Source organism: Hemiscyllium ocellatum, chromosome 35, assembly GCF_020745735.1.
Source record: "Hemiscyllium ocellatum isolate sHemOce1 chromosome 35, sHemOce1.pat.X.cur, whole genome shotgun sequence".
NCBI classification, from domain to species: Eukaryota; Metazoa; Chordata; class Chondrichthyes; order Orectolobiformes; family Hemiscylliidae; genus Hemiscyllium; species Hemiscyllium ocellatum.
Window position 1 is genome coordinate 46,993,260 of NC_083435.1, and position 14,236 is coordinate 47,007,495.

The window sequence follows — 14,236 nt, forward strand, 5'->3', positions numbered from 1 at the left end:
TATAGTCCAAAAGTTTGTCACTGGATTCAACCTTGGTCATTCCTGGTGACCGCTCCTAATCTCCCTATAATCTCTCTCTGCACTGTCATTCTCACCTCTCTATTGCTACCTTTGCTTCTGGAGCCATGACTCACCTTCTCTCAGCCTGGTATAAATACTCCCTATTTCCCTCCTTTTTTTTAGCTTTGACATAGGGTCAGTTAGACTCGAAAAGTCAGCTCTTTTCTCTCCTTACAGATGCTGTCAGACCTGCTGAGATTTTCCAGCATGTTCTCTTCTGGTTTCAGATTCCAGCATCCTCAGTAATTTGCTTTTAAGCACTTGATGATAGATCAATTGTTAATTTTAAATCTGAAAGTGATTTTTTTGGTGAGGCAAAGACATTGAGGGTTGTAGACCAACGGCCGTATGGAAGTAGGCCACAGTTCAGTTGGTAATCTCATTGAATGGTGGAACAGGCTTAAAGGGCTGAATGATCTACGTGTTTTCCTATATTTCTGTGTGTTGTGTAAGAGTTGGCATCGAACAATGGGATGTTTTGACTGCATTGCTGTTCATTCTCATGAGCATTATGGGAGCCACACTCATCCAGGCAATTGAAGAGTATTTCATTGACTTCCAGACTTGTACTTTCTACGTGGTCAACAGGGACTGAGAAATCCAAAACTGGTTAGGTGCTATAGAACCCATTGTCTCTGATCTATGGTTCCAGCTCCATTGGTTATAGAACTGTTCCAATTTAGTTTTAGACCAATGTTAACCTTTAACACATTATAGAACTTAGAACTTAGAATCCCTACAGTGTGGAAACAGGCCCTACAGCCAGCAGGTCCACACCGACCCTCCAAACAGTAACCCACCCTGACTCATTCCCTTATTTCTCGACATTTCTCTCTGACTAATACACCTAACACCATGGGCAATTTAGCATGGCCAATCCACCTGACCAGCACATCTTTGGATTGTGGGAGGAAACTGAAGCACCCACGCAGACATGGGGAGAATGTGCTAACTCCACACAAACAGTTGCCCGTGGCTGGTATCAAGCCTAGGTCCCTGGTGCTGTGAGGCTGCTGTGCTAACCACTGAGCCACCATGCCACCCCGGTGCTACGGTTTCTAGCAGTAGCATCATAGTAGTCTACAATACAGAAGAAATTGGTTCTTAAGCTCATGGATTCTGCACCAGTCAAAAACAAGCACCAATTATTCAATCCTCATTTCCAATACTTGGCCCGTAGCCTAATAGGGTTTGCATCGTAAGTGCACATTTAAAAACAAAAGTAGGGATAATGTGATGGTAATGACATTGAATGTTGCGATATGATCGTCACTTTCTCTTCTGTTGGAACTGATTGCTGCTCAGCATTGTGTGGTGCAAATGTTACTTATCCTTTACCAGGCCCAGCTTGATACTTGTCCAAGTCTGGGCATGATTTTTATAGTTCACTCCACTATTATAAGATGAACAGGGGAATAGATAGAGTAGACAGTCAGAGACTTTTTCCCCGGGGACATAAATTTAAGGTGAAGGGTGGAAGGTGTAGGGGGGATGTCAGGGGTAGGTTCTTTACTCAGAGAGTGGTGGGGGCATGGAATACGCCGCCTATGGGAGTGACAAAGTCAGAATCATTGGTGACCTTTAAGCGGCAATTGGATAGGTACATGGATAGGTGCTTAAGCTAGGACAAATGTTCGGGACAACATCGTGGGCCGAAGGGCCTGTTCTATGCTGTATTGTTCTATGTTCCATCTGAAAAGACATGAATTCTGTGAGTTACTGGACAACACTCAATGGACATTGACATATCCCCTTTCCTTTAAGTGAAGACATGACTTCAACCACTGATTGCTCCTGACTCGAGTTTCTCTTCAGCTGCTTAATGCCACATCCGATCAGAAGCTGCCTTGATATAAATGAACAGCTGCACTTTCCTTCCTTCTCAAATTCAGTTTCTCTGTTCATACTTACACCAAATGCTGAAGGTGGTCATGAGAAAAGTGTGTAAGACAAAAAATAAACTGAGCATTAGTAACAGTGTGTTGTCATTGAGCAAGTGTTGATTGACACCACTTTGCTATCATGTGATAATAGATTGATGAGGTCGCAATTGTCCAGGTAGATTTGTCTGATTGTTGGGAGAGAGGTCATACCTGAGCAATTTTCCATCTTTCTAGCTAAATGTAAGTAATACAAGTGTTAAAAATCTACTGGAAAACATTCACCATGGATGTGGTTAACCTTGGACCATAGTGTTTCAGTACAGTTGGTGGAATCCTGCAAAGATCCCTGGCATTTGCAGTATCTAGAACATCCTATCTTTTCTTAACATTGTGTGAAATGATTTGAACTGTGTGAAAGCTAGGTTCAGTGATGCTCCCTCAGGAGGGGAGTGAGAAAATCATCCAGACCGAGGCTATGAATTGCTTCATCTGCCCCTACGTTCTTAACATCTTGTAAAAATTGTAGCATCATCTGATGAGATCCTAAAGCTCATCCTGGAGCCTTTCAATTCTAAGATGCCTCTGTTTTTCAACCAAAAGGACCCATCACTGAGCTGGAAGCAGAGGAAATGTTGTAGACATCAGTGATGAGGTTTTCACCAGCAAAACCTTTGTTCTTTTGGTCAAATGCAAAATAAAATCCTTGACATATCAGCTTTATTCTCAGCTAATTCCTTTTCCCAAATGACAGATTCTGATGTTCGTTACTGGGAAGCTGACAAAACATTGTTGGAGAGTGAGAACCTGTATTCAGTTGAAACAGCACAGGCTTCAGCTATAACCGTGGAAACCACTGCATATGCCTTACTTCAGGCATTGTCAAGGAATGACATTGACTATGCAGCACCAATTGTGAGATGGCTAACTCAGCAACAGAACTATGGTGGTGGTTTTCAATCGACACAGGTAAACGCTTGACTTCCTACTGACAGGCATTCAGATATTCCCATGGCTGTTAATGTTTATAACAGGCATTCACGTATTCCCATTGCTGTTAATGTTTATAACAGGCATTGAGATATTCCCATTGCTGTTAATGTTTATAACAGGCATTGAAATATTTCCATCGCTGTTAATGTTTATAACAGGCATTCAGGTATTCCCATTGCTGTTAATGTTAGTAACAGGCATTGAGATATTCCCATGACTGTTAATATTAATAATAGTTAGTTGTTACTGTTTGCAATCAAATTGGACAGTGATTTTTTTTATCTGCATGGTTAATGCATTGGCACAAATTCTAATTCTTTGAAAATGTTGATCCTTAATAAACTGATACATAGCTGGGTATCTTGACACCAATTGGCAACTAAATTCTCAAACACTTTATGGCTCTGCATCAGTTTATCTTTTGGCACTGTCCTTGAACCCTATCTGTTTCTGCAACATTCACAAACCTGTCATAAAATGGTTGAAGGTCGGCATAATGGAGTGCTCTGGCAGTGGAAGAGGCCCTTCAAAGCCCAGAGGCCCAGAGCCGTGTATGCTTTGGCATCACAAATGCCCACCTAAATACTTCTTCGAAGTTATCAGGGTTTCTGCCTCTCCCACACTCCCACCATAGGTTTGACGCAAAACAAATAAGGTTCCTCAGATCCTCTTTAAATCTCCTGCTGGATATTTTCAATTTATCAACTCTACCTATTCTTCTTGTAATTTTCGAGATGACATCATGCCCCCAGTCAGTATCCCCTGCTCCAGTAACATAGACTCAGGGAATTCTGCAGCATGGAAGGAGCACTTCATTCCACTCAGTCCAAGACCACAAAAAGCACACTAAATATGCATTTGTCTCACATGCTAGCTGTAAGCCCAGAATCTTGAATGCTATTGCAGTTCAAGTGCTCATCCAACCACGTTTTAAATGTTCTCAGGTTATCCATCTCAACGAATGTCCCGGGCAACATTCCAGATTCCCACCATCTTCCGGGTATCTTTTCTTTGCTGAAACTCCGTCTAAGACTTTCACCTTAAACATATATCCCCTCGTTAATGACCTTTTGCTAAGGGGGTTTTGGTGGGGTGGCTTCTTTCTATTTATCTTACCTCCACCCCTCGTAATCCAGAAGCTTCACCCCAGTAAGGATTCCCCTCAACCTTCTCTACTCCAAAGAAAACAACCCAACTTGATCCAGACTCTCCGCCGAGTTGAAATGCTTTAACCCAGATAACAACCTGGTGGATGTTGCCCACACACACTGCACAGTGGGAAGGAGAGAACTGCACACTGTACTCCAGTTGTGGCCGAGCCAAAGCCCTGCACAACCGTTCGGCCATCTGCTTTCTTAACTGTCCTTTTCAGCTGCCATGCCATGTCCAGGTATCTGTGCACGAGCACCCCGAGATTATACTGTTCCTCTGTCCTTCCTAAGATCCTGCCATTTACTGTATGAGTTTTCTTCTTCGTCGAAGAGTGTGGTGCTGGAAAAGCACAACCTGTCAGGCAGCATCAGAGGAGCAGGAGAATCAACATTTCAAGTGTAAGCTCTTCATCAGGAAGAACTTCATTCCTGATGTAGACCTTATGTTTGAAACGTCGATTCTCCTGCTCCTCGAAAGCTGCCTGACTGGCTGTGCTTTTCCAGCACCACACTCTTCGACTCTGATCTCCAACACCTGCGGTCCTCACCTTCTCCTAGATGATTGGTCTTCCTGTTTGTCCTTCCTGATTACATCACCTACACTTATCAGGGTTAGCACTCCATGTGCCACCGGCCTGCCCCTTTGACCAATCTGTGACTTTGGATCCAACTAGGTGACACAGTGGCTCAGTGGTTAGCACTGCTGCCTCATCGCACCAGGGCCCCGGGTTCGATTCCAGCCTCAGGTGACTACCTGTCTGTGTGGAGTTTGCACACTCTCCCCATGACTGTGCATGGATTTCCTTTGGATGCTCCGGTTTCCTCCCACAGTCCAAAGATGTGCAAGTTAGGGGAATTGGCCATGCTAAATTGTCCCATAGTGTTCAGGCATGTGTATTTTAGGTGAATGAGTCAGAGGAAATGTAAATGTAACAGGGAATGGGTCTGGATGGGATACTCTTTGGAGGGTTGGTGCAGACTTGTTGGGCCAAATGGCCTGTTCCACACTAGGGGATTCTATGATTCTATGAACTTGCTGTATGACCTTGGACCCCACAGCCTTGACCTTCTCTATCAGTTTCCCATGTGGGACCTTGTCAAAGGCTTTGCTGAAATCCATATGCACTACATCAACTGCACGACCCTCATCTCCACACTCTGTCACCTCATTGAGGCTTAGATTAGATTCCCTACGGTGTGGAAACAGGCCATTTGGCCTAGCAAATCCACACACACCCTCCGAAGAGTAACCCACCCAGACTCATTTCCCTCTGACTAATGCACCTAACGCTATGGGTAATTTAGCTTCGCCAATTCATCTAACCTGCACATCTTTGGATTGTGGGAGGAAACCGGAGCACCAGGAGGAAACCCATGCAGACACAGAGGTATGCAAACTCCACACAGACATTTGCCTGCTGCAGGAATTGAACCTGGGACCCTGGTGCTGTGAGGCAGCAGTGCTAAACACTGAGCCACTGTGCCATTTGTGAACCATGACCACCATGCCCCAACCCCCGCCCACCCCCCGACAAAGCTATGCTAAGCATTACTGATCAAACCTCACTTGTCTATATGGAAATGAAGCCTGCCCTTCCAAACTTGCTCCAATATTTACCCCTGCACTGATCGGAGACTCACCAGTCTGGGAGACCCTGCTTTGCCTTTATCACACATCGTGATGAGTGGAACCATGTTAGCTGTGCTCCAGTCCTCTGGTACTGCTCCTGTGGCTAGAGATGTTTGAAAGCTCTGGATTGGGACCAATGGAATTTCTTCCCTCAACTCCCACAGCATTCTGGCATCTAACTCATCCAGACCTGGGATTGTCCAGTTATAAATGCACTAAAAATTCTAGTACCTCCCCACTCACTATTAAACCTGCTCAAGAACCCTCACAGTCTATCTTCCCAAATCCACCTTCTCCTGAATGAAGGCTGATGTGAAGTCCTTACTTAATAACTGACTAATGCTCTCTGCTTCAAGCCACAGATTTGCCCCTTAGTCCCACTATTTCCCTGGTTTTTCTCTTCCCTGTAATACACTTGTAGAAGATTTTGGGATTCTCCCTAATTCATATCTTGCTCACCAATGTTGGTTAAATGTCCTTGTTTTGATCTCCTAATTGCTTTGGCAAGCTTCCCCTGCACACAAAACATCATTATCATTGGCTTTCCCTCACAGACATGGGTGATTCTCCTCTACCCTCAGGATGCGTCCATTGGTGGCTATCGTAAGCTCTGTTAGACTTACAGAAGGTTGTTGTGGGTCGGGATGGGTGGGGAAATTGATGTGGCATTGTGCTCCTTTCACTGTTTTTGTCTGGCTTCCACTTTTTTCCAAAGGTGAGTCACAATGTGTTTGACATATTCCCAGATGCTCCTCTTCTGCTTTAAGCAGTCTTGGGCCAGTGATTCCCAGGTGTCAGGGGAATGCCACTCTTGAGTTTATCACTGAAGCTCTTCCTTTGTCTACCTGGGGCTCATCCGCTGTTTTAAAGCTGGGAGTAGAGCATCTGCTTGGGGGGGGAGGGTCTCGTGTCAGTCAAAAGGATGATACACCCGGCCCATCGCAGCTGATTATGGGTGGGCAGTGCCTCGATGCTGGGTGATATCGGCCTAATCGAGGATAATGGTGTTTGTGCATCTATACAGTTCACTGGGACTCCATTGATTTGCTCCTTTGATACCTGTTATACACCTCCCTTTTCCTTTCTTTAAAATCTGATCCTGAACATTTATAGACCTCCAGGGCGATTGGCTTATTGTTCCTACATTTAATCTTAAAAAACATATTTGACCTATATTGTCCTCAACAACTTTTGAACACTCCCACTGTTCTGCTATAGATTAAGTATCTGCTATTTTGAAATATCTTCCCAAATAATAATAAAATCTAACTTCCCAAAATCCAATTTTTCCCAATCCATTCTTATCCCTTTCTCATTTAAATATATTACATTGTGTTCGCTATCACTCATACCTCAAACACATGTCAAGCCTTGTTCCCCAGTATTTGGTCCAGTACTGCAGTGTTCCTTGCAGGACCATCTAAATGCTTGGAGAAGAAGTTATCCTGAATACTGTGTCAAGAAACCTGCACCTTCTGAACCATTATTGTTATCTTCACACATTCGATTTTCAAAGGCTATGGATAGAAAGCTGGAGAATGAGACTCATTTGGCAGTTCTGTCAGGAGCCCGTACAGACACAGTGGTTGGAATGGTCTCCCTCTGTGCTGTAAATTCTATGATCATATGATTCAGTAAATTGTCTCCGTATCTCCTCTTCCTTTCCCTACTGACTGTTTTGGGGCCTATAATACATTCCTCACAGTAACACTGCCCCCTTTTCATCCTAAACTCTATTGGACAAAGCCTCACTTGACAACTCTTCAAAGATATCATCCCTTCTCATTCGAGGAATTGATTCTTTCATTAATAATGTTTCACCATATCCTCTTTTATGCTTTCTTCTATCTCACCTGAAGATCCTAGATCCCAAAATGTTGTGTTGGTAGTCCTGTCTGTCCCTCAACCCTGTCTCTGTAATACAAGAACAACACAATTCAACCTGTCAATCTACATCCTTATCTCATCTGTCTTTCTATAGTACACCGAACAGTAAAAGTGAGGTCACATAGCTTCACTTTTATTGAATGAACCTGCCCTGCACCAGCACCTGACAAAATAGTTTAAGTTCTTCCTAACAGCGTTAATAAACTTTCTGGCTCAGAGGTTTACTCCTTTCAATGGATGAGGTGAAAGTGAGGGCTGCAAATGCTGGAGATCAGAGTTGAAGAGTGTGTTGCTGGAAAAGCACAGCGGGTCAGGCAGCATCCGAGGAGCAGGAGGGTCGATGTTTCGAGCAAAAGCCCTTCATCAGCCTCATTCCAGTTGAAGGACTTATGCTCAAAACATCGATTCTCCTGCTCCTTGGATGCTGCCTGACCTGCTGTGCTTGTCCAGCACCAAACTTTTCATCTCCTTGTTATGAATGTATCGTAAAATAATCTTTAGGGGGAGGGAGAGCAGCCGGAAGCTGTGGTACACATCTGTAAGAGTGACATCGGTAGGGAAAGGGAGGAGGAATTGAAGATAAAATATAGGGAATGAGGATGGAAGCTAAAAGGCAGGACGAGCCAAGTAGTAATCTCAGGATCGCTACCGGGGCCATGTGCTAGTGAGGCTAGGAACAGAGGGAAAAACAATGACTGCAGATGCTGGAAACCATATTCTGGGATTAGTGGTGCTGGAAGAGCACAGCAGTTCAGGCAGCATCCAAGGAGCAGGCTAGGAACAGAGAGCGAGTGCAGATGAACATGTGGCTGCAGGGCTGGTGGAGGAGAGAGGGCTTCAGAAATGTGGATCGTTGGGATATTTTCTGTACAAGAAGGATGGGTACCACCAATATCCTGAGCAGGAAGTTTGCTAGAACTCTTTGGGAGGGTGTAAACTAGATTGGCAGGGGGTGGGAAACGGAGCTGATGGAGTAGGTAGTGATCAGGTAGATACAGCATGCAGAGAGTCTCTCAGGTGGAATAGGCACTTACGAGGGCAAAGGTGTAGTCAGTGTGATGTGTTGAAGAGGGACTATTTTAATGCAAGAAGTATCTGGAATAAGAGTGATGAACTTAGAGAGCATGCATCAGTTCTTGGAACAATGGTGTTGTGGCCATTCTGGAGACTTGGATATCACAGGGGCAGGAATGGTTCTTGGATGTTCTAGGGTTTAGATTTTCAAAAAGAATAGGGTGAGGTAACAGAGGTTCACTACCTTTGGCATTGCTAATCAGCGAGAGTGTCACAGCTACTAAAAAGGAAGTCATCGAGGAGGGTTTGTCTTCAGAGGCAGCATGGGTGGAAGTCAGAAACAGGAAAGGAGCAGTCACTTAATTGAGAGTTTTCTACAGAACCCCCACCCCCTCACAATAGCACCAGGGACACAGAGGAGCAGATTGGGAGGCAGAGTTTGGAAAGGTGCAGAAGTAACAAGGTTGTTGTCATGGCTTTGACAAAGGGTCAGTTAGACTCGAAACATCAGCTCTTTTCTCTCCTTTCAGATGCTGCCAGATCTGCTGAGATTTTCCAGCATTTTCTCTTTTGTTGTCATGGCTAACTTGAGAAAGTACCTACTGATTAGCGCTGGATAGGTTTGTCCCACTGAGGCAAGGAAGGGATGGTAGGGTGAAGGAACCTTGGTTGACAAGGGATGTGGAACATCTAGTCAAGAGGAAGAGGGAAACTTACTTAAGGTTGAAGAAGCAAGGATCAGAAAGGTCTGTAGAGGGTTTCAAGGTAGCCAGGGAGGAACTGAGGAATGGACTTAGGAGAGCTAGCAGGAGGTATTCAAAAGATTTAGTGGGTAGAATTAAGGAAAACCCTAAGGCATTCTACACTTATGTGAGAAACAAGAGGATGGCCAGTGTGAGGGTAGGGCCAACCAGGGATAGTGGAGGGATATTGTGCATAGAGTCAGCCGAGGTAGGGGAGGTCCTTAATCAATACTTCGCTTCAGTATTCACTACTTAGAGGACCTTGACATTTCTGTGGACGGCATGAAACAGGCCGGTATGCTAGAACAGGTTATTGTTAGGAAGGAGGAGGTGCTGAAAATTTAGAAAAACCTAAGGATAGATGAATCATCTGGGCCAAATGGGATATACCCAAGGTTACTACAGGAAGTGAGAGAAGAGATTGCTGTGACTTTGGTGATGTTCCTTATGCCCTAACTGTCCTCTGGAGTAGCACCAGATGATTGAAGGGTGGCAAATATTATTCCGTTGTTCAAGATAAGGAATAGGGACAATCCTGGGAATTACAGACCAGCCGGTCATATGTATGTGATAGGCAAAGTATTGGAGAGGACTCTGAGAGACAGGATTTATGATTACTTGGAGAACTGTAACTTGATTTGTGATAGTCAGCACAGCTTTGTGACTCACAAAGCTTATTAAATTCTTTGAGGATGTGACAAACACATTGTAGAGTCATAGAGTCATAGAGATGTACAGCATGGAACAGACCTTTCGGTCCAACATGTTCCTGCCAACTAGATATCACACCCCAATCTCGACCCGCCTGCCAGCACCCAGAACATATCTCTCCAAACCCTTCTTATTTATATTCCCATTCAGATGCCTTTTAAACCCACCTCCACCACTGCTTCTGGCAACCCATTCCACACACACACCACCCTCTGCATGAAAACGTTGTCCCTTAGGTCTCTTTTATATCTTTCCCCTCTCACTCTTTACCTATGCCCTCAAGTTCTGGACTCCCCCACCCCAGGGAAGAGACCTTGTCTATTTATCTTATCCATGTGCCCCTAATAATTTTATAAACCTCTATAAGGTCGCCGCTCAGCCTCCGGTGCTCCAGGGAAAACAGCCCTAGCCCATTCAACCTTTCTCTATAGTTCAAATCCTCCAACCCTGGCAACATCCTTGTCAATCTTTTCTGAAACCTTTCAAGTTTCACAACATCCTTCTGAAAGGAAGGAGATGAGAACTGCATGCAGTATTCCAAAAGTGGCCTAACCAATATCCTGCACAAGCACAACATGACCTCCCAACTCCTGTACTCAGAACTCTGACCAATAAAGGAAAGCATACCAAACACCTTCTTCACTATCCTATCCACCTGCAACTCCATTTTCAAGGAGCTCCGAACCTACACCCCAAGGTCTCTTTGTTCTTCAACACTCTCTAGGACCTTAGCAGTAAGTGTTTAAGTCCTGCTAAGATTTGCATCCCCAAAATGCAGCACCTCACATTTATCTAAATTAAACTCCATCTGCCACTTCTCAGCCCATTGGCCCATCTGATCAAGATCCCATCGTAATGTGAGGTAACCTTTTTCTCTCTTCACTATACCTCAAATTTTGGTGTCATCTGCAAACTTACTGTATCTCTTATGCTCACATCCAAATGATTTATATACATAAACGAAAAGTAGTGGACCCAGTACCGATCCTTGGGGCACTCCACTGGTCAGAGGCCCCCAGCCAGAAAAACAATCTTCCAGCACTACCCTCTGTCTTCTGCCTTTGAGCTAGCTCTGTATTCAAATGGCTAGTTCTCCCTGTATTCCATGAGATCTAACCTTGCTAACGGTCTCCCATGGGGAACCTTGTCGAACGCCTTACTGAAGTCCACATCTACTGAAGATCACATCTACTGCTCTGCCCTCATCAATCCTCTTTGTTACTTCCTCAAAAAACTCAATCAGGTTGGTGAGACATGTTTCCCCACACACAACACCATGTCGATTATCCCTAATTAGTCCTTGTCTTTCCAAATACATGTACATCCTGTCCCTCAGAATTCCCTCCAACAACTTGCCCACCACCAATGTCAGGCTCACTGGTCTATAGTTCCCTGGCTCTGAATGAGTCTGCCATGAGGGACTTTGTTGATTGCCTTACTAAAATCCATGTAAATAACATTAATTGCTTCTACCCTCATCAATCACCTTCGGCACCTCCTTGAAACATTAGTCAAGTTAGTAAGACATGACCTGCCCCACACAAAGCCCATGCTAACTGTCCCTAATGAGGCATGCTTTTCCATATGAATGCAAATCCTATACTGAAGAATTGCCTCCAACAGCTTCCAATTCACCGATGCGACACTCACCGGTCTATTATTTCCTGGATTGCCTCTATTTCCCTTCTTGAACAGAGGAACAACATTAGCTACTTACCAGTCTCCGGGATCTCTCTAGTGGCCAGCATAGATACCAGAAATACCAGATCCTATTGGAAGTCGTATGTTGATGCTTTTGTGTAACTTACGTGTTTAGTTTTTAGCCATAGCATTCAAAGCTGTGTAAGAGTGTCGCTGTGCAATAGGCAAGTTGCCATACAGTCTAAGAATCCTACAGCATGGAGACAGGCCCATCAGCCCAACCAAAATGTCCATCCAAGCTAACCCCCTTTCCTTGCACTTGGCCCATATCTTTCTAAACCTTTCCGATCCATGTATTTGCCAAATGCTTTTAAATGTTGTTGATGTACCCGCCTCAACTACTTCTGCTGGTCAAAAGACTTGGTGCATTCACCCTTTCCCTGCTTTTCACTTTACACTTGTATCAGCACCCCCTTGTTTCCTATCCTCTAAATAAACAGTCCTAGCTTATCTAATCTCTCCCCATAACTCAGAGCCTTGAGTCCCGCCAACATTCTTGTAAATGTCTTCTGCACTCTTTCCAGTTTGATAACATCCTTCTTAGAGCAAGGTGACCAAAACTGAACAAAAAGTTCCAAGTGTGGCCTGACTAATGTCCTGTACATGTGCAACATAACTTAGATACTCAATGCCCTGACCGATGAAGGTCAGTGTACAAAAAGCCTTCTTCACTGCCCTGACTCCACTTTCAGAGAGCCATGCACCTGAATTCCAAGGTCCCTCTGTTCCACTACACTCCTGAAGGCCCTACCATTCACCATGAAACTCCTATCTTGATTTGACTTTCCAAAATTTACACCCTCACACTTTTCTATCTTAAACTCCATTTGACCTTTCTCAGCCCACTTCCACAGCTGATTAAAATCCTGCTGCAATTTCCACGCCTCATTGTCCACAGTACTGTCTCTTTTAATGTCATCTGCAAACATACTAATCACGCCCTGTACATTCTTATTCAGATCATTGATATAGACAACAAACAGCAGTGGGCCCCTGAGGCGCACCACTAGTCACAGGCCTCCAGTCCGACAAGCATCCTTCACTCTTACCCTCTGCTTCCTACCGTCAAGCCAATTGTGTATCCAGTTTGCCAGCTCTCCCTGGATTCCATGTGATCTAATCTTCCAGAGCAGCCTATCTGTCAAAGAGCTGAAAAATGTGTTGCTGGAAAAGCGTAGGTCAGGCAGCATCCAAGGAACAGGAGAATCGACGTTTTGGGCATAAGCCCTTCTTCAGGAATGAGGAAATTGTGCCAAGCAGGCTAATATAAAAGTTAGGGTGGAGGGACTTGGGGGAGGGGCAATGTCAAAGACCTTACTGAAATCCATATAGACTACATCTACCACCCTTCCCTCATTAACCCTCCTGGTTATGTCATCAGAGAACTCTGAAAAAATTGTGAGGCATTTTCACCCATGCACAAAGCCGTGCTGACTACACCTAATCAAGCTCCTGTCTTTCCAAATGCATGAAGAATCTTGTTAAGTTACTTACCGACCACAGAAGTTAAGCTCACTGGTCAATAGTTCCCAGGCTGTTACTTGCCTTTCTTGAATAATGGCACAGCATTTGCTACCCTCCAGTCTTCTGGAACCTCACCCTTGGCTAAGGATGATGCAAATATGCTAGCCAAGGTCCTCGCAATTTCTTCTCTAGCCTCTTGCAGCGTTCTTGGATATATCCATCTTCAGGAGCTTTATCCATCTGCATACATCCTAATACATTCAACATCTCCTCTACTGTGATATGGACTATCCCCAAGATGTCACCACTAACTTGCCCAAGTTCTCATATCCTGATATCTTTCTTCACAGTGAACACAGAAGTAGTCAATGAAAACCTCGTTCATCTCCTGCGGTTCAACACATACATGCCCAATTTATGACTTGGAGATGCCAGTGTTGGACTGGGGTGTACAAAGTTAAAAATCACACAACACCAGGGTATAGTCCAACAGGTTTAATTGGAAGCACACTAGCTTTCGGAGCGACGCTCCTTCATCAGGTGATAGTGGAGGGCTCGATCGTAACACAGAAATTCTGTGTTACGATCGAGCCCTCCACTATCACCTGACGAAGGAGTATCGCTCCAAAAGCTAGTGTGCTTCCAATTAAACCTGTTGGACTATACCCTGGTGTTGTGTGTTTTTTAACTTTGTATGCCGAATTTAGTCTTTCAGGGGTCCTATTCTTTCTCCAACTATTCTTTTTCCTCTGCTATACTTAAAGAATCTCTTTGGATTCACCCTAATCTTCTCAGAAAAACTATCTCGTGCTGGCTTTTTGCCCTCTAGATTTCCTTCTTCAGTAAAGTCCTGCAGTAAACTATGTATTCCCAGGGAACCCCTTGATCCTACTAGCCTGGATCTGACCCATGCCTTTTTTCTGGTCAAAGCCTCAATATCTCTTGTCATCCAATGTTCCCTATTCCTGCCCCCCTGGTCTTTCACCCTCACAGGAACATATA

At 44.4% G+C, this 14,236-nt stretch overlaps 1 protein-coding gene across 1 annotated transcript in view; it reads left to right on the forward strand.

The window, feature by feature from the left end:
* The window catches only part of LOC132832662 (complement C4-like), a 230,046-nt gene that overhangs the window by 161,332 nt on the left and 54,478 nt on the right, over positions 1-14,236 (forward strand). Inside the window, exon 29 of the mRNA XM_060850740.1 lies at positions 2,695-2,909. Coding sequence (XP_060706723.1) covers positions 2,695-2,909 — 215 coding nt within the window. The remainder of the gene's footprint in view (positions 1-2,694; positions 2,910-14,236) is intronic.